The 17,371-nt window shown below is 48.3% G+C and overlaps 2 protein-coding genes and 1 long non-coding RNA gene across 4 annotated transcripts; all 3 read right to left on the minus strand.

Moving 5' to 3' along the window:
- Positions 1 to 3: 3 nt before the first annotated feature.
- Trex1 (three prime repair exonuclease 1) lies at positions 4 to 1,795 on the minus strand. Of its 2 annotated transcripts, none has more exons than NM_011637.6 (2): positions 1,719 to 1,795; positions 4 to 1,000 (listed from the first exon to the last, which is right to left on the minus strand). In NM_011637.6, exon 2 carries the CDS (start codon positions 991 to 993, stop codon positions 49 to 51), a length of 945 nt encoding a protein of 314 aa, NP_035767.4. In that variant the 5' UTR covers positions 994 to 1,000; positions 1,719 to 1,795; the 3' UTR covers positions 4 to 48. The 2 variants fall into 2 exon arrangements, with proteins under 2 accessions (NP_035767.4, NP_001012236.1); NM_001012236.1 differs by lacking the exon at positions 1,719 to 1,795 and adding an exon at positions 1,261 to 1,323.
- On the minus strand, positions 5 to 16,169 carry Atrip-trex1 (Atrip-Trex1 readthrough). The gene is made up of 14 exons (NR_153412.1): positions 15,731 to 16,169; positions 14,679 to 14,809; positions 13,790 to 13,960; positions 11,351 to 11,469; positions 9,825 to 9,982; positions 9,089 to 9,190; positions 8,038 to 8,164; positions 7,200 to 7,871; positions 3,604 to 3,740; positions 3,182 to 3,273; positions 2,701 to 2,781; positions 2,335 to 2,584; positions 1,261 to 1,980; positions 5 to 1,000 (listed from the first exon to the last, which is right to left on the minus strand). It is a non-coding gene; the product is annotated as an Atrip-Trex1 readthrough (long non-coding RNA).
- Atrip (ATR interacting protein) lies at positions 1,819 to 16,196 on the minus strand. The gene is made up of 13 exons (NM_172774.3): positions 15,827 to 16,196; positions 14,679 to 14,809; positions 13,790 to 13,960; positions 11,351 to 11,469; positions 9,825 to 9,982; positions 9,089 to 9,190; positions 8,038 to 8,164; positions 7,200 to 7,871; positions 3,604 to 3,740; positions 3,182 to 3,273; positions 2,701 to 2,781; positions 2,335 to 2,584; positions 1,819 to 1,980 (listed from the first exon to the last, which is right to left on the minus strand). Exons 1-13 carry the CDS (start codon positions 16,074 to 16,076, stop codon positions 1,913 to 1,915), a joined length of 2,358 nt encoding a protein of 785 aa, NP_766362.2. The 5' UTR covers positions 16,077 to 16,196; the 3' UTR covers positions 1,819 to 1,912.
- Between the last annotated feature and the right edge of the window lie 1,175 nt (positions 16,197 to 17,371).

The following is a 17,371-nucleotide window of genomic DNA, read 5'->3' on the forward strand; positions in this document are numbered from 1 at the left end:
GCAGTCAGTGCTATGGAAGTCTTTATTCATCATATTTCCCCTCTTGACTTACTGCCCAGGTGAGGCCAGGAAGAGTCCATACAGAGTGGCTATTGCCAAGGTCAGGAGGGTCAGCAGGCTCAGTGGGGCCAGCAGCCCCTCCTGTGATGGGGCTTCTGGGACCTTCTCTGGAGGAGGACTCTTAGGTCGCCTGCTCCTGCCATTGCTGGGACTTCCATTGGCTGTGGCCAGGGGTGTAGTAGCTGTGGCAGCATGTGGCCTTAGGTTGGTTGTTCCAGTGGTAGCCGGAGTGCCGTACATGGGCTTGACGGTGCTAAAGGGCCGGGCATGTTCGTCCACCCACTGCAGTAGGGCCTGTGGCTTCCACTGACAGATGCTGAGCAGGGTTAGAACATCACCTTCAGCAGTATGTGAGTCTGTCGGTGCTTGCCAGTACAGGCGGGTGTAGATGCTGCCCAGGCTGTAGCTTTTCCTCGAACCATTCCCTGAGGGGCTGCTAGCTTGTTCCAAGGCCTTTAGGGCAGCGATGCTGTCCACACAGAAGGTACCATCTAGGGGACTGGGAGTGCTCAGCCTAGCAAGCTCTGTCTGGAGCAGAGGAAAGTCATAGCGGTCACCGTTGTGTGCCACAAGGCAGCAAGGCTGTGGCTGGCGCTGCAGGAAGGCTCGGAGCAGGATGGCCAGGTTGTCATCGAAGCGTTGACGCCCCTGTACTTCCAGCTCAGCTTTGCTCAGACCTGTGATCTCACTGGCCCCAGGGCTACAGGCTTTCCCTGGAGCAATGCACAGAGAGAGCTTGTCCACCACACGGGGCGGTCTGGGCACTGGAGGTGGATGTCCCTGAGAAATGGAAGTGTTCTCCAGAGCACGTCTGTGGACAGCCAGCAGGCACAGCTCTGTGACTTCGGGCCGAGACGAAGGCAGGCCAGTGGCTTCCAGGTCTAAGAAGATGAGGGTCTGCATGTGACCATGGGGCAGGGTCTGTGAGCCCATGCTGAACCTGGGGAGGAGATGGGGTAATGAGTAGCAGCAGGAAGGTCTCAAGTGGGCTGAGGTGGGGTGCAGAAAGGCAGCTCAGCCCTTCCCTTCAGCAGGTACTATCCAGGGCCACTAGAAGCTGGAGGGCAGGGTTGTTCTAGTGGGATGGATCCACTACTTATTTGCCTTTTGAGGGAGGCCCTTCCCCTAGTGCTGACTACCTTCAGGGTGAGGGAACCCTATTCTCTTCTGCCTTACCCCATACCCTTACTCCACACTTACCGAGAAGCAGGCAGCAAGGCACTCCGCTGGGTCTGCTGCTGGCAGCAGTGTGGCTGAGGAAGTAAAACTGCCTGGGTCCACCCATAGGCCTGCCTCCTGAACAGGGCCCGCCCTGCTGTTAGCCTGCCAGGCCTGGCCCTCGTGCTGACGCTCCTCCCTCCCTCCCCAAGCACCCCAAAGGCCTTCCTAGATCCATATCTGTGATCCTGCTGGCTGGTAAAATGGACTACTGCCCCAACACTGACAACTCAAACTGGGTTGTCTCTAGGATTCAAATGTGCCCGTGAGCCTCTGCCTTTTCTTGTCTTTCCCCCAGTCCTTGATCCAGGCCTTCCTAAAAAGGGCTGCCTCCTTGGCCACAAACGTACCCCTGCCCCCACCACGGCCCCCGCCCAAAGCTATGACTCAGGGTAATTCCCGAAGAGGGGCAGGGTTTTTCCTCAGGGCAGATCAGTTACCATGGGGGCCATCTCAACTCCAGCAGGAGTCATCTCATCAATTCTTGGTCTGCCCTGTCCCTCCCTCTCAGCCACACAAATCGGACTCAGGAAACAAAGCTTGTGTTCTCAGCAGGAAGTGCAGTTTTAATCAGTGGATATGGCAAAGACGGCGGTGGGAGCTGGCGCCACCTTGTGGCTGGATGCTCAGGCCCTCAGTTACAGTCCATCTCAGAGTCTTCCAAATCAGTCTCCGCAGCACAGAGGTCATCCAGGGCAGCCTCTGAGCCAAAAGGAAGAGGGGTCTGAGGTTAACTCGACAGCGTGGGGGCTTGGAGGCCCCCATGCTCCCTAGCGTCACAGGAACCAACCAGTCCCTTCTATGCACAGGCTTTGCTCCCTCAGCGACTGTGAGCAAAAGTGACACAAAGGCAATTCGGACAGATCTTTGTGGAAAACCATGGCTCAGCGAGGCCAATTCAATAGACACCATCAAATGGGAACCTGTCATACTCAAAGACCCAGAGCAGGAAGGTAATACCCATGTGCCAGGAATGGCTCTGGAGGCAAGGGGAGACTCATGGAAAGGAGTCTGACAGAGGCACACGAAGGCTAGGACAGTGTCGTGCTAGCTTACCTTCACAGTCAGTCACATCAGGAAGGGCTCGAATCAGCATGCTGACCCCTGGCATCACCTGGTCGTACTGATGCAGGACCTCGACACAGTGCACAGTGAAGAGCTTGTCCTTCTGAGATAGGCTATGCAGCAGCAGCACAGTGTCCCGCAGACAGCGTATCGTCTGCTTCTGCTGGTGGGTCCTTGGACCTCCTGCCCGCCGCACCGTCAGCCATTGCCTGTGCAACATCACAGTGAGCGCTCTGACTGCCTAGGGTGAGAGGGCACAGCCTGAGGTCCAGAGACTTACTCACCTCACCACTTCAAGATCAACAGGATTGCTCTTAACTAACTGAGCATCCATGATGCTGGTCTCTGGCCACTCACCTCTACATTGCAGTGACAGTCAGAACCAATGCCAGCGGGGGCAGGGCTCTGTACACTCAGCTTGGCCAAGAGCCATACTACCTGGAACAAGAAGAGATAGTACCCATCCCATGTAGAACAGACGGTTGTCACAGGGCTTTGGCGGGCATTTCTAAGGTGCTCTAGCTACGTCTACAACTGCTTGCCTGCACAAGTGGGGTACAAGTAGTGGTAGTCTCAGGCTTTCAGACTTGAATCTCACCAACAGCTTACTGCTTCCAGGACCAGGATCGGGGCCCCCAAAGCCCAGGCAGCTCTGCTGAGCACCACTATAACCCAGGATGTGCTTGTATTGAATCCCTGTGAGGAACCCCTACATTTTACCCGTTGCTGTTTGACAAACTGGCAAAAAAGGAATTGTAGCTCCCACTTTCCCACAAGGGAAGGAGACTCTGGGCTCTCGGGGGGTGGGAGTGAAGGGTGAGCAGTGTCTGAGTCTTACCTCTTGTTCCAGCTGAAGCCACTGTGTCTCTGAGGCCGTTCTGTCAGGCCTTGATGTGATGTACATGTACAGCCTCAGGAGAAGGCAGCCTTCTGAAAAGGATGCAGGCCTCACTCAGGGACCCCCTTTTCTTTTCTTTTTTAAATTTTTGGTTTTTCGAGACAGGGTTTCTCTTTATAGCCCTGGCTGTCCTGGAACTCACTCTGTAGACCAGGCTGGCCTTGAACTCAGAAATCCACCTGCCTCTGCCTCCTGAGTGCTGGGATTAAAGGAGTGCGCCACCACGCCCAGCTTATGGGACCCCCTTTTCATTGTAGTCTGGGGTACAAGTACAGAAGCCCTTGAGGGGCTCTGAACCTGTACTGCCCCCAGGCCCTCCCTCCCCACTATAGGACAGTTGAGACTGTCCTGCCCTGCTTTACCTGGGTGGGAGCATAGCTGCCATGCTAGGCTGTCATGGTCCAGCAGCACAGAGAGCAGCTCAACAGCCAGGAGCACACAGGGCAGCGGCAGCGCTGAGCCGAGGCACTGTGGCAACACCGGGAACACACAGGAGAACCTAAAGAATGAGCACAGTTATGACACTCTCCAAAAGGACACTTACTGTAGTGAGCCATGGCTTCCAAAGCTGCTGGCCTGACTCTAGTCTACTGGCTTCAAGCCTGTCACAAATAAACAGGTCTAAACTTTAGTATAAGAATGCTGTGACTTGGGCTGGAGAGATGGCTCAGTGGGTAAGAGCACCCGACTGCTCTTCCAAAGGTCCAGAGTTCAAATCCCAGCAACCACATGGTGGCTCACAACCATCTGTAATGAGATCTGACTCCCTCTTCTGGAGTGTCTGAAGATAGCTACAGTGTATTTACATATAATAAATAAATAAATTAAAAAAAAAAAAAAAAGAATGCTGTGACTTAAACATGGCAGGCCTTAATCGGGGTGAGTATGGTGTGGCGTGTGTGTTTTGTGGTACATATATATAATCTCAGCAGAGGCAGGACCTACCACACAGAGCTGGAGATGAACCCGGCCTATATGCAACCAAGTAAGTCGCACTACCATATCAAAACCCCTCTTTTGCCCTAAAAAAAACAAAAAACAAAACAAAACAAACAAAAAAAAAAAACCCAAACCCAGGCCCTTATGTGGACCTTTATCAAGTAAATGGGATGGGACTCCCTGGATGGGGTTCCTTCCTATGTCTGCCATCACACAGTGACACTGGTGCATACCTTCAGCACGAGAAATATTCCTCAACTAATAGCAGAGCCCTGGCTAGGGCTCTAACAGAAACAAGCGTGTGCATGGCTACAGCTGTCTCACAAGGTCATAGAGCAAGGCAAAGGAAGCGGTTTTCTCCACTTGCTGGAAAACACTGACTTGTCACCTGCGTGGAAACCTACCTACCATGACGTGTGTGTGACTGAATATATATAACCTTCCCACTGAGGAATGAGACAAAGAGACAAAGGGACAAAGGGATGGAACCCAGTCCCAGAGCTCAGTTTGCTCTATTTACACTACCTACAGCAGTATGGGGAGAACTGGTGTGTGGGAGCGAGGCCGTGAGCATGTAGGTATGTACCAATGTGTACAGAGAGCATGGAGGTGGAGAGTATCCACCAGTGTCATTGGAAAGGAAAGGTTCACTATTTGGGGTAAACTCATTTTATAGCATTTTTAAATATGATTATTTATTTTTATGTGCTTTGGTGTTTTTATTTTGTTTGCTTGTTTGTACACCTGTGTGAGCGTGTCAGATCCCCTGAAACTGGAGTTACGAAGGGTTGTGAGCGGCCATGTGGGTGCTTAGAATTGAACCTGGGTCCTCTGGGAGAGCAACTAGTGCTCTTAGCCACTGAGCCCCCATTTTATAGCACATTCTACAAATAGGCAAGGAGTTGGGCATTTAACTCTGTTGCTCTCTGGCCTGACTAGTCCTACCTAGACCACTATGGCCCTTGAACAGAGCTGGAAAGATTCTACCTTTGACTTCCAAGTTATTTTTTCATAGCTGTAAAGCCTTCTTTTACAATGAAATGTTGTGCCAGGTATGGGGATGTACACATGTAATCCCAGCCCTTGGGAAACAGAGGCAGGTAGATCTCTGAGTTCTAAGCCAGACTGCTCTACAGAGTGAGTCCCAGGTCAGGCAGGGATACTAAGACCTGTCTCAAAAAGGAAAAAGAAGGTAAGTTACACATAGCACCATTATAGAAAGTACAGGAATTGTGCTATTTGGTAAGGCAGGCTTTGTTTCAAGCCTGGGCACAGTGACAGTGGACAGAGATGCATCCGTTCTGGCTTTCACTAGAAGGTAAAATGGAGGCTGTGCAGTTCAGCTTGAGTCCATGAATATGATGAAATCTACAGAAAAGTATTCTGTTGGGGTACATGTCTGAATGGCAGTGGGCAATAGCTTATCACAGTGACAGTCCTAACATGGTCACATTTTTTTAGACAAGTTTTCCTGCTTCTATGTAGGGATTTATCAAACATTGACTGAACCAGGCTGTGTATGAAGTCAGAAGTGTCACCTAAGTCAGCCACCGAAGCACTTGGCTAGTAGAAGCATCCGTTGAAGAGCGGAGTTCTGAATCCCCTGTGGGCCAACAAAACAGGAACAGGGGTCTACTAACAGAATGGGGAATGTGTGGTTTCTGAGATTTATTCATTAAGCACTTAAGAAATAGGCAACTAGCCAGTGTAAATTGGTCCTGTGAATGGCAGTTCTTCCCTACCGAAGTGCTGTGTTCAATTTCATACTTGAGGACAGGTAAAACTAGTCAGAAAATACCATGTGGAAAACAACGATCCAGAACTTTAACAAAAAGGAATGTTGAGCTCAGGTAAGACTTTTTTAGACAGGGTTTCACTGTATAGCTCTGGCTGGTCTCAAACGCAGAGATCCCCCTGTCTCCGCCTCCCAGGTGCTGGATCAGTGGCACAGGCCTGATGCCTGGCAGAGACAGCTGCACCTAGTCAGCGGTAGGATTCTAGCGTAGAGTTGGCCTTAGACGCATGCTGGGAGGAAAAACAAACGGATGGTTGGGTGGAGGGCGGGCTGGCAGGATTTGTAATTCTATCTTGCTCATGATGTTCTCAACTCCCAAATTAGGAACTTATACTTTTTCTTTAAAGATTCATTTATTTACGTAGTTTACTTTGTGTATGAATGTTTTGTCTACATGCATGTACGTGCAGTGCGTGCCTGCCTGCTGGATTCCCTGCAACTGGGGTAACATGGTTGTGAGCTACCATGTGGTTACTGGAAATTGAACTTGGGTCTTCTGCAAGAAAAACAAGAACTCTTAATTGCTGAGCCACCTCTCTAGCACCCTAAGTTAGTAATTTATAACTGTTTTGTTTTGTTTGTAAGCTAAATTCATTATACTATCACTTCCAACAAACCGCTATTAAGCAGCAAGTGACCTGTGATTCCTAATAGATGTGAACTTAGCTCGGCACGGTGGTGCAGGCTTCTAATCCTAGCACTCGGGAGGCAGAGGCAGGTGAATCTCTGTGATTTCTAGGCCAGCCTGGTCTACAGAGTGAGTTCCAGGACAGCAAAGTCTGTTACACAAAGAAACCTTGTCCTTGGGGGGTGGGGGTAGGGGTTGGGGTGTGGGTGGGAGAGAAAGCAGACACAAAGTTGACAGACTTCCCACACGGCCAGCTCATGGCTACAGACACTCCAGATACTCTACCTACTTCCTTATAAAACTCTACCTCATTGAAATATGCTGGGCTATATGTTCTTCGCCTGGTCCGCATCTCGGGGTCAAAGGCCTCCTAATTTAGCCTTTGTCCAAGGGCAGGCCACGCTTCCGAAGTGGCCTGTTACCTGCGCCTTTGCTTACCTGCGCCCCTTCCCATTACTTCAGAACTCCCCGAAGCAAGCCATAGCTAAGCAGTGGGATTAAGTCGAGGTGTGAACAAAGTGCAAAAGCCACAGGTTAGACCTCAAGAGGTCAGGCAGACCCATGGAATCATGCCTCCCGGGGGGTCTTCTTTATACCTGGGCAACAAATCAGAGGAAGCGTTTTCTGCTAATTTCACCAAAACTTTGAGGCACAGGCCCAGGACACTGGCTTGAAAATGACCTGATGCTGCAGAGGAGGAAGCCATCAGCTGAAGAAGCATCTTTAGCAGTGGGTGCTGGTCTTGGTCATGAGCATCCTCCCTGGAGGCTGAGGTTGTATCTGCACAAGTCTGGACCAAGTTTCCTTCCCTGGCGGCAGCTTCTGTCCCCATGCCTGACAGTAACAGGCAGACAACTGCCCCACTGTGGCACACCAGGTTCTGAAGGACGCTGAGTGATGCCACAGAAAAGCTCTCCAAGCCATGAATGGAGTCCTCTGGGCTAGCCTCGACCCCAGAGCTCATGCAGGAGGTATGTGTCGCAGAGTCCCCAGGCACCCCACTCTTCTTAGCTGGGGCTAAATCTTGCAGAGCCTGGCAGTGTAAGCCGACGAAAAACTGCACAAGAGGAAGGAGATGCACAGCTCCAGGAAGCTGGTGGAGCGGGAAGACTCTTCTGCCTGCCATGTCTCCATCATGTGAGCTCTCAGTCCTGGCAACCAGATTTAATCCAGTGAATGCCAAGTTCTGTGCTTCTCTCAGGGCAGAGGGGGAAAATGGCCCATCAGAAGAACTGATGGTCCTGAGGCCTGAAGTCCCAGGCAAAGTACTGGAAACAAAAGAAAAAAGATTAGGTCAGGGACCCCAGATCACTTGTCGTCTGCCAAGTTCTTTAGCCTCCCCAAACATGCCACAGATCTCCTGTTGGTCAGAGCCAGAAAAGTGCATGCTTTGTGAAAACTCCTAAACAAGCTTTTGGGGAGCTGCAGGCTTACCTGAGCCCTGGTGGCTGCAAGAGGGTGCCAGTAGGAACCTCAGGACAACTGCTCAGAAGGTGACAAAGACCTAGAGATGACCCTGGCACCAAAGGTTGCTTCAGGAGCAAGTTTATCAAAATAGAACCTGCAAAAGACAAGGTGACTCTAGAATATTCTGACATGGGAGAGTTCTCCCTCCCTCCCTCCCTCCCTCTCTTCGGTTTTGTGAGACAGGGTCTATGTTGCCTCCTCTGGCTTGAATTCATGATCTTCCTGCCTCAGCCTCTAAGATGCTAGCATTACAAGCTTGACTACTGAAGACCTTTTCTATGGCCTTAGAGGAAAGAAATGAGGGGACCTTTAGACTCACCATGTCTAAGCTACTAAACTCTGTTATGATGCTTCTGGGGGCAGAATACCTGTTCTCAGCTTTAAAAACAAAACATCCTTTTATCTATCGACCAACTGACCGATCTACCTACCTACCTATCTATCTGTCTACTTATTTCTCTCATAACTATCCCTACCTTTGCCTCCAGAACATTGGGAGTAAAGGCATCACATGCCACAACTAACGAAAATTAATTTTATTTATTTATTTATTTATTTAGTTTTTTTTGAGACAGGGTTTCTCTGTATAGCCCTGGCTGTCCTGGATCTCACTCTGTAGACCAGGCTGGCCTCGAGAACTCAGAAATCCACCTGCCTCTGCCTCTCAAGTGTTGGGATTAAAGGTGTGCGCCACCATGCCCGGCTACCTATTTATTTTATGGGCACAGGGGATGTGGAGATCAGAAGACAACTTCTGTAGATTGGCTCTCTCCTTTGATCATGCGGGCCCTAGGGACTGAACTTAGGCTGGCAGGCTTGGTGGCAGATACCTTTACCCATTGAGCCATCTCACTAGACCACATTGTTTTTTTCTTTAAGTCACAGACTCCTGTGTGCCCAAACATTCTAAAGGATAGCTGGGACAGGGTTCTCAGACAATTCCCCTAGGCAATTCTGTGCATCAAAGAAGAAAATGGGAGCCACGACGGCTCCTATAGAAAAGTGGGTCTTCTGGTACCTTGAGCATCTTTTCTCTGCATCCAGCCATCAGCCAGAATTCTCTGCTGCACATCTTGCTTCATGAGGCTACCTCCCAGACTGTGGTTTTTATTATCTGAAACTAGAAAAAAAAAATGTGACTGTAAAGCAGAACATAAAAACAGGTATTCCAGAAACTCCTACATAGAATATTTAAAAGATTGGATAATCTTCGTAAACCCAGTCAAAAGCAGAGCCAAAATGGCTCCAGATCCCTAAGGAGAAAATTAATATGTTTGCTTCACTTAAAATGGAGCAATATGGTGAAAACAGTAATCACCAACTTTACCCATTTTTTTCTTTTTAAGTCACAGTCCTTTGTTTCACAGAGCAACCCTATGATTAAAGGTCATGTTAGCTGTTTCACATAGGTAATACACTTGCCCAGGTCACATAAGCTGGTAAGTAGCGTGGTTGAGACTTATATCCAGACTGCTTTGCCTGCTTGTGACCTACTGTGTAATGCTCCATTAGTTGGGGTCCCAGTTTCTCAATAGAGCAGTGGCAGTGGTGGGAAGAGAGGCAGTGTGTCTAATTATAAATAAAGTGGTACAGGAGCGTCTCAGAGGCCCCTTGAAGGACTCTCAGCCTCAGTGTGTCTCTGTGTATCAAGCTGCTCATGCCCAGAAACTGAGAAAAAGAAAGTGAATATTGTTGTTTAGGCACTAGTTGGGGCAGTCCATTATACAGCAACCAATTACTAATATTTGACTTACCCTCTTGGCCCACCAGAAATCTGTGTCCTGCCTCAGTCTGACAGGGGTGGAAGAGAGGCGTGTTAGCACTAAAAGATTCTTTTGTAGGGAAAGTTGTTTTTCCAACATGTGGAGAACATGCTTCTGACTTGAGAACCACAGAAGAGCCTTTCCTAGGACTGGAAAGAGTTAACTATGAGAGCACAGTTAGGATTCTGTTTAACTACCTGGTTATTAAATTTCTAACATAAACTTTTCATAGCTAGACATTTTGATGAGGTTTTATAGGTATGTCAGTCTGTGTCGAAGGTAGCATTTATTTTCATCTCTTAAGCATCCAAAAAAAAAAAAAAGTTTTAAATGTTGAAGACCCAATTTTTAGTAATCAGTGCCTGGATCCAAAAACTTCTAAAAGGGAGTTTACCATGGGGCTGGAGATAGCTCAGCATTAGGAGTGAATACTGCTATTGCGGAAGATCTAAGTTTCACTCCCAGGACCCTTGTCTGGCAACTCATAAATGCCTGTAACTCCAGCTCTAGGGAAGCCAATGCCCTCTCCTGGGCTCTGTAGGTACTTGCATGCACAAACACACAAATGGATATAATTTTAAAAAGAACCTTTACAACAAAGAGGGTCTACTAGAAAGTGTACTGGAAAGTGAGTGAGCTACTCGGCACTGACCACACAGCACCCAGGCCTTCTTCCTACTGCTGACAGGTAAAGAGGTGAGGGACAGCTTCCTGTCTCACCTGGAGCATGCAAGGCAAGGAGAGTTCAACTTTGCACTCTGCCCAACATGAGCAAAGGCAGGAGAATGTTCCATACCAGAAAGAGTTCAAATTTCAAGGCTGACAGACACATGAGAGACTGCTATGGGAGGCAGAGGGCAGGACACAGATCACTAACAAGCTGAGCGCAACTGGCAGCAAAAGAGGGGCTGTAAGACAAAGGTCTCAAATAGCAAATAGGCAAAAATAGTTGAAGTGGCCAGGACTGAAATACATTCATGCTTAGAAAGGGGGATAATGTTAATTAAAAAATTACATAAAAATGAAGGCTGGCCTGTTTTCAAAATTTGAAGGAAGGCCTACCCTGAAGGTGGGTGCACCACACCACAGCCTGGGGTCCAGGATGGGACCTGAGGAGTGAGCTGAGCACCAGCTTCTGTCCTCCCTGTTTCCGATCCACTCAGCTGGGAGGCCCTGCTGTCATGCCCTCCCCCACACCATGGGTTGCCGATGGGTTGCATTCCCTGCACTAGGAGCCAAAAGAAACCTTTCCTTCCTTAAAAAAAAAAAAATCATCTTTCCAGCTTTTTGTAGTCTCAAGGGACCGTGTTACCACTGTCCCAGTCAGAGAAAGCACACGTAGAATGAAGACATTTCTACTGTATCGGCTCAGACCACGTAGCCTCATCCAAGCCACCTCTGCATCCTTCAGGAAAGAGGGCCTCAAAACAATGCCCTTCATCCCAACAACCCAGAGAGTTGTCAGGCTTTTTGAAAAATAATGCCAAACTAAACCATGAGTCCAGCATCCTCCTTACCTGACGTGGGAGACGGAGGGAGCGGCTGGCTTATTTGTTCGTCCGTTGCTCTGAGACTTTGTCCTTAACTCATTCATTTCTGCGTCTTTAAACTGCAGTTCAGACTGCAGTGATTGGAGCTGAAAGTCAAAGACATTTGTGGTAGCGCTATAATACACATGCACAAAAACTGCCTGTGGTGGTGCACACCTTTAACACTCAGGAAGCAAAGGCAGGCGTGGGGAATCTCTGCCATTCCACATATTGAGTTCTGAGGCTGCCAGGGTTACAGAGTGAGAGTCTGCCTCAAAAAGAAAAAGAAAAAAAAAAATCAATAATAAATCCCTCAGCTTCCAAACTTCAAGCTAATAAAGGAAAACAATGAAAAATGCATTATCAAAGTCTGCTGTGACATAAATGTCCTCAAATATTAGCCACTGTTCCCTTGAAAAAATACTCTAGAAAGATGTAGCAGATTCTACTGTGGAAGCAGTTTACGAGGATTCAAAAACCAGCCCATTACCTGTTTAGCTTTACTGACTTGGCTGGGACTGAGGGAGAAAAAGTGACGGCTGTACAGAGCTGGTGGGACACCTTATCTCAGCAATAACATGCTTCGTGGGTCCCCCACCCCCACCCCATGCTCTGCTCCCCAAACTGCTGCCAAACTCTCAATCCTCTTCAGCTCTCACAGGGTGTGGCTGCTCGTATCATCCGTGAAGTACTTGGTGGCACAGAGATTCTAGGTCTTCTTGGAAGCCTGAGCAGATCATCTGGAGGCTTTATCAAAACCTGTGTGTCAGTGCGTGCTGTGATTGGTGTGTTTGTGTGTCAGGAAACTAGAAAGAGGGTCATAAGTGGGCAAAACATCTTAAGTAAGTTAGGAAATAGAGTAAGTGATGCATGTACCAGGAGAGCAGAAGGAGGAAAAGGAAGAGAGGCTCAGATGAAAGGGGTTTGCCTAGGGTCCATCCCCAGCACTGAATATGCAGGGCATGGCAGCAGTTATGCCCGCCAAGGCAGCATTCAGGAGGCAGAAGCAGGAGACTGAGAACTTTAAGAACATCCTCGGCTACGGAGTGACTTTCGGGCCAGCCTGGGCTGTATCACCAGATCAGGAAACAAAACAAACAAACAAACAAAACAACAAAAAGACCCGTTTGGGCTTCCCAACAGGCTTTCTTCGGTGGTGGTTACAAGGAAGGGTGTGTGCATGTAAAGCTGCTGGAAGAGGTCATGGAGGCAGACACTGAAGCTTCTGCCCATGGCTCCCTACACTGGAAAGGGGGTGCAGGACAGACCCCTGACTCAAGCATCAACACGCTCCAAGGACAGTGGTGACAGAGACTGGTACCTAGCAGTTTTCTTTGAACACGATCTCCCTTCCCTACCTCTGACTGTGACTTAAATGAGACTTATCATCTCTGGTTTTAGAACTGGTCTGGAAATAGTCTGCTTCTTTAAAAATTTTAGGTCTGAGATGACGTTATCTTATCTTTCATTTGGCTTTTTGAAAAAGGATCTTACTATATAGCCCAGGCTGGCCTTGGACCTATGGTAACCTTGATGTACCAGCCTCCCAATTTATGCCCAACTGAGGAAGCCCAAGTCTTAACTGTGCTCTGGAGTTTTAAAATGTATGAGTATTGGGCTGGAGAGATGGCTCAGCAGTCAAGAGCACTGACTGCTCTACTGAAGGTCCTGAGTTCAAATCCCAGCAACCACATGGTGGCTCACAACCATCTGTAATGAGATCTGACGCCCTCTTCTAGGGTGTCTGAGGTAGCTACAGTGTACTTACATGTATAATAAATAAATAAATCTTTTTTTAAAAAAAAGAAAAAAATAAATGTATGAGTCTATCTAGTCAGAACCTCTGCTGATAGAGCAACAGGTTTCATAACAGTGAATCTGAGATTTCTGGTTTACATCATCTGAAGCCCTACTATGTTCCTAAATTCCTAGACTTTGATGTGGCAGCTAATATATTTCCTTCTGGCTAAGCAGAAGCAACTGACTTTCTGACTTACCAAGGAGCTCGAATTCAAGCCTATCCTAGAAGTTCTAAGCTAGTGATTTGTTCCTGCCAAGAATCAGGACCACAGCAAAGCAGAGTTTCATCTCAGTCTTTTTCCAAAACAAATGCAGACCCTGGAAGAAAGATACATGCTATTCACTAAGGGCAGCGAGTACTTAAACAATGGGTGAATGTTTCCAGGCAACATTGTTTATTGTTTCTATTTTGTTTATTTTTTAGAGAAAGTTTCTCACTTGACTGGCCTGGAATTCACTGTGTAGTCTACGCTGGCCTAGAGCTCACAGAGATCCACCTGCCTCTGCCTCTTGAGGTTAAAGGCATATGTCAGCATGCCTGGCCTTGGCTGCTCCTTCTAATGTCAGTCAGTGGATGGACAGGTGACACTACTGTCCCCAGCGCGTGACACAAATGCTCTGGCTCACCTTTCTGGAGAATTCCTTTTCCTTTTCACTGAGTGCTTGAGTCTTTTCTTGCTCAAGAAGGAAATGTGATCTTTTCTGTTCTTCTAGAACGGATTCTGTCTGACGCAGAGAGTCACGCAAAATTTTAATTTCTCCATTCTTAATTAGGATTTCTTCTTCCATTGCTTTCAGCTGTAAATTACGCCCAGTCAACAGATATTCAGCAAGAACAGTTTCAGAATCCATTCACCACTTACACACAGATTCTTTCAGCTTTAACATTACGGCTCATACCCTCCACAGACTAAAACCCCATGTTGGATTTCTGGCTTTCTTAGGCACCTACAGATGGCCAGGTGAAAGATGTATGAGAGCCTGCAAAACTAACAAATATCAACCGCTAAGATGACATGTTCCTCAGATAAAGACCTAAGCTGTAGAGGCTAGAGAGATGGCTTAGCAGCTAAGGGCACTCACTGCTCTTACAGAGGACCCAGGTTCCGTTCCCATTACCCATATGAGGTGGCTCACACCAGTTGTGTTGATTCCAGAGGACCCAGCACCCCTGACCTCATGGGCACCTGTATGCATGCAGTGCATATAAACTTATATAGGCTCAGGGATATACACAGGGTAAATAAAATTTCAGGCATTCTTTCCCCAACCTTCTTTCATTTCAGAGGAATAAATCTAGATGTTTGTTTTATAGTTTTTATATATTTTACACATGCTTTTTAATACCAAAATGAATGAATTAGCTGCAAATACAATAAGTTAGGGCTGGAAGGATAGCCTAACAGTAGAGTGTCTGTGTATAGCATGTGTGAAGGTAAAGTCCTGAGTTCAATTCTCAGCATTACAACCAAACAGGCAAAACAAAACACAAACAAACAACCCAAAAGTCACATACCTTTTCTTTAAGTTCTTTGTATTGTATCTGAAGTACTTCTAATTCAAAATTATCTTTAACTGGAATATCTTCTCTGCTTTTCCTTATAGGACTATTTGGTAACCCATCTAATCGGCGGACCTTATGAGCACCTGTATAAAAAGTAGTTGCCCTTAGGTTGAGCATGGTGGCACAGAACTGCAATCCCAACACTTGTGAAGTAGAGCTATGGGGATCTCAAATTCAAGGCTAGCCTTGCTAGAGATCGAGAACCTGTCTGGAAAAAATAATCCCATGTATACTGCGGGGCTCAGTATGTATCCACCTTTGTCATAAAATGCAGAAGGAGTCACTCTTGAAAGCCAAGTTGAGAAAGACCCAGGTAACAGCTCCGAGCATGGTATAAACACATAAAGAATCCTTATGGCATAGCATATCTGAATTCTCTCGCTTTATACCTCACCCACTTTCTAGACTCTCAGCTCATAGCTGAACAGAGATTGCACTGGCTGTGACTCTACCATAACTACTATTTACTACAACATGTTAGGCATAGGATCTGCTGGTTTTAAAGACTGATGGTGAACCAAATGGATACATTCCAGGGGGAGGTGGGGCTCCAGGGATGGAGTAAGGTAGAGTACCGGGTGATGTAGGGCCAAGGAAGGGGGAGGCAGCATTGCTTTGTGCCATTTCGTGGAAAGTTGCGTCTAACCACTGCCGCATATGACAGCTGGTCAGCAATGAGTGTTTTCCAATGCCTGGTTTTCCATGCAATATTGCTGGAGAGATGGAGGGCCAGCCACATTTCCAGGGATAATCCTATTTTTCAGATGCTGTAAGTGCTAAGTACATTCGCAAGGTGCCCATCAAACCCTCCTGACACTTAACTTATTCCCCAAGAGTGTAAGCTCTAAGAAGAAAAGCAGCTTTGGCATTTCTTGCCCATTGCCTGTTTGCCATGCCTAACCTTTGGGCAACTGGCATTTTTGTGTAAGACTCTCTTTCATCTCTTGCCTCTGTCAGACGCCTTCTAATGCTCTTCTGCCCAAGGGTTACAATGGGGTGCATACCATCTAAATGGGAGGCCATTTAACATTCTGGATGTCTCACCGCCAAATCAGAGGTCTGCACCACCCGCCGGGGGAAAAGGCCCCTCAGGCACTCACTGGACAGGTTCCGAGGCGCGACGGGACACTGGCTCAGGGCCTGTGACGCGAGGATGTCGAGTTCCTCTAGGTCGTCCGCAGTAAATTCCGCGTGCTCACCGAATGGGTCTTCGGGGTCCGGGACTGTGGTCTCAGAGAAGCTCCGGGCCCGCTTGCTCGGAGGGTTCTCAATGGATCGAGACAGACCGGGGAAAGGCTCCAGGCCGCCACTCTGTTTCCTGTGGCTGTTCGGTGCGGGGGTCCCGGCCATGACTACCTTCAACCCGCAGCATCCGAAGACGCCAAGCACAGCCTTGTCCACAGAAAGCCTGAGCTGGCCCAACCGCCCGCGCGCCGCCGTTCCCCTCGCCTTCCAGCGTCTCCCCAGCCTGCGGGCCAATCAGCTGCCAGCTACCGGGCACAGATGGGTGACGTGTACAGAGCGCGCCGTTACCCGGGACAGGCTCCTGCGTGTCTGGGCTCAGTACGAAGGGGTCCCCGGTGATGCCAGGGTACTACAGTGCTGTCAGGATTATCCCGGTTGCGAGATCGAGGAGCGTCTGCCCGACCACACCTGAGGCGGTTCCCCGTGGCACTGTGTAGAATACAGAGCCCTAGAGAAGCAGGCAGCGTTCAGGGGTCAGCTCTCCCTGACCTCACTCCTCGCGGCTGACCCACCTCTCTCATGTCCAGAGACTCTTTTAGGGAGGAGGCTGGGAAGAGCAGACTTGGGGAGGAGAAGGAATGCTTTTCTTCCTGGAAGCAGAGATCTTCCAGGATAACAAATGTTTCAAGTATGTATATTTGAGAAAAAAAAAAAAAAAAAAAGGCTGGGAAGGATGGTCTCGAGAACGGCGTGCCTATTCGGAACTGCTCCAACTGTTAACTTCCATTTATTTCTTGGAGAGTCTTTATGTCCTGAGCGCTGGTTGCGTAGAGACAATGAAGCTCAAGAGGTCAAGGAAGGCTCGCTGGGAGTGGTCCTTGAATTACCCAACAGATTGAGGGGGAAATAGCAAGAAAAATGGGTTAGGAGGCAGACGCATGATGTTTCTGAGAAAAATTCATCTTCGACAAGGATGCCAGGTGGATGCCTCCTCTTTGCGACAGACTTCATGGAGGAGCAATGATTTGAGTTGGGCTTGGGTGTATGACTGGCTTTTATGAGCTGAAGTGGTGGGCAGAACAGATACCAGAAATGGCGGATTAGCATTGGAAGGCAACAAGATCAAGACTTTTCTACTCCGTTTGCTCAATGCCAGACTTAGTTTGTGAACCTACCAATGTTTGCTGAGGCGTTGGGCGGAAAGGAGAGCGCTCAGGCTTAGAATGCCTTAGGCCTGCCAACCCACCCCCACCCCACCCCTGCCTCATTATTTTTTATGTGTGTTTTACCTTCATGTATGTATGTGCATCACATGCATGTATGCCTGGTGCCTACAGTGGTCAGAAGGCATTGCATCACTTAGAACTGCCTTAGTTTCTTGATTCAGCTGCTGGTAGTTTTCCCATAGCTGCCCAACATAATGTTGAATGTTCAAGTCTCCCAGCAGCCCCCCACCCCCT

Source organism: Mus musculus, chromosome 9 (assembly GCF_000001635.26).
Source record: "Mus musculus strain C57BL/6J chromosome 9, GRCm38.p6 C57BL/6J".
In the NCBI taxonomy this organism is placed as follows: domain Eukaryota; kingdom Metazoa; phylum Chordata; class Mammalia; order Rodentia; family Muridae; genus Mus; species Mus musculus.

Excerpts from the sequence above, each read along its gene's own strand:
- Trex1 (NM_011637.6), bottom strand. The coding sequence starts at position 993 with ATGGGCTCACAGACCCTGCCCCATGGTCACATGCAGACCCTCATCTTC.
- Atrip (NM_172774.3), bottom strand. The coding sequence starts at position 16,076 with ATGGCCGGGACCCCCGCACCGAACAGCCACAGGAAACAGAGTGGCGGC. Across the intron at positions 9,191-9,824 it reads ATTTCTGGTGGGCCAAGAGG|TTTCAGATAATAAAAACCAC; the intron begins GTAAGTCAAATA and ends TTTTTTTTCTAG. Across the intron at positions 7,872-8,037 it reads TTGCAGCCACCAGGGCTCAG|TACTTTGCCTGGGACTTCAG; the intron begins GTAAGCCTGCAG and ends TTTTGTTTCCAG.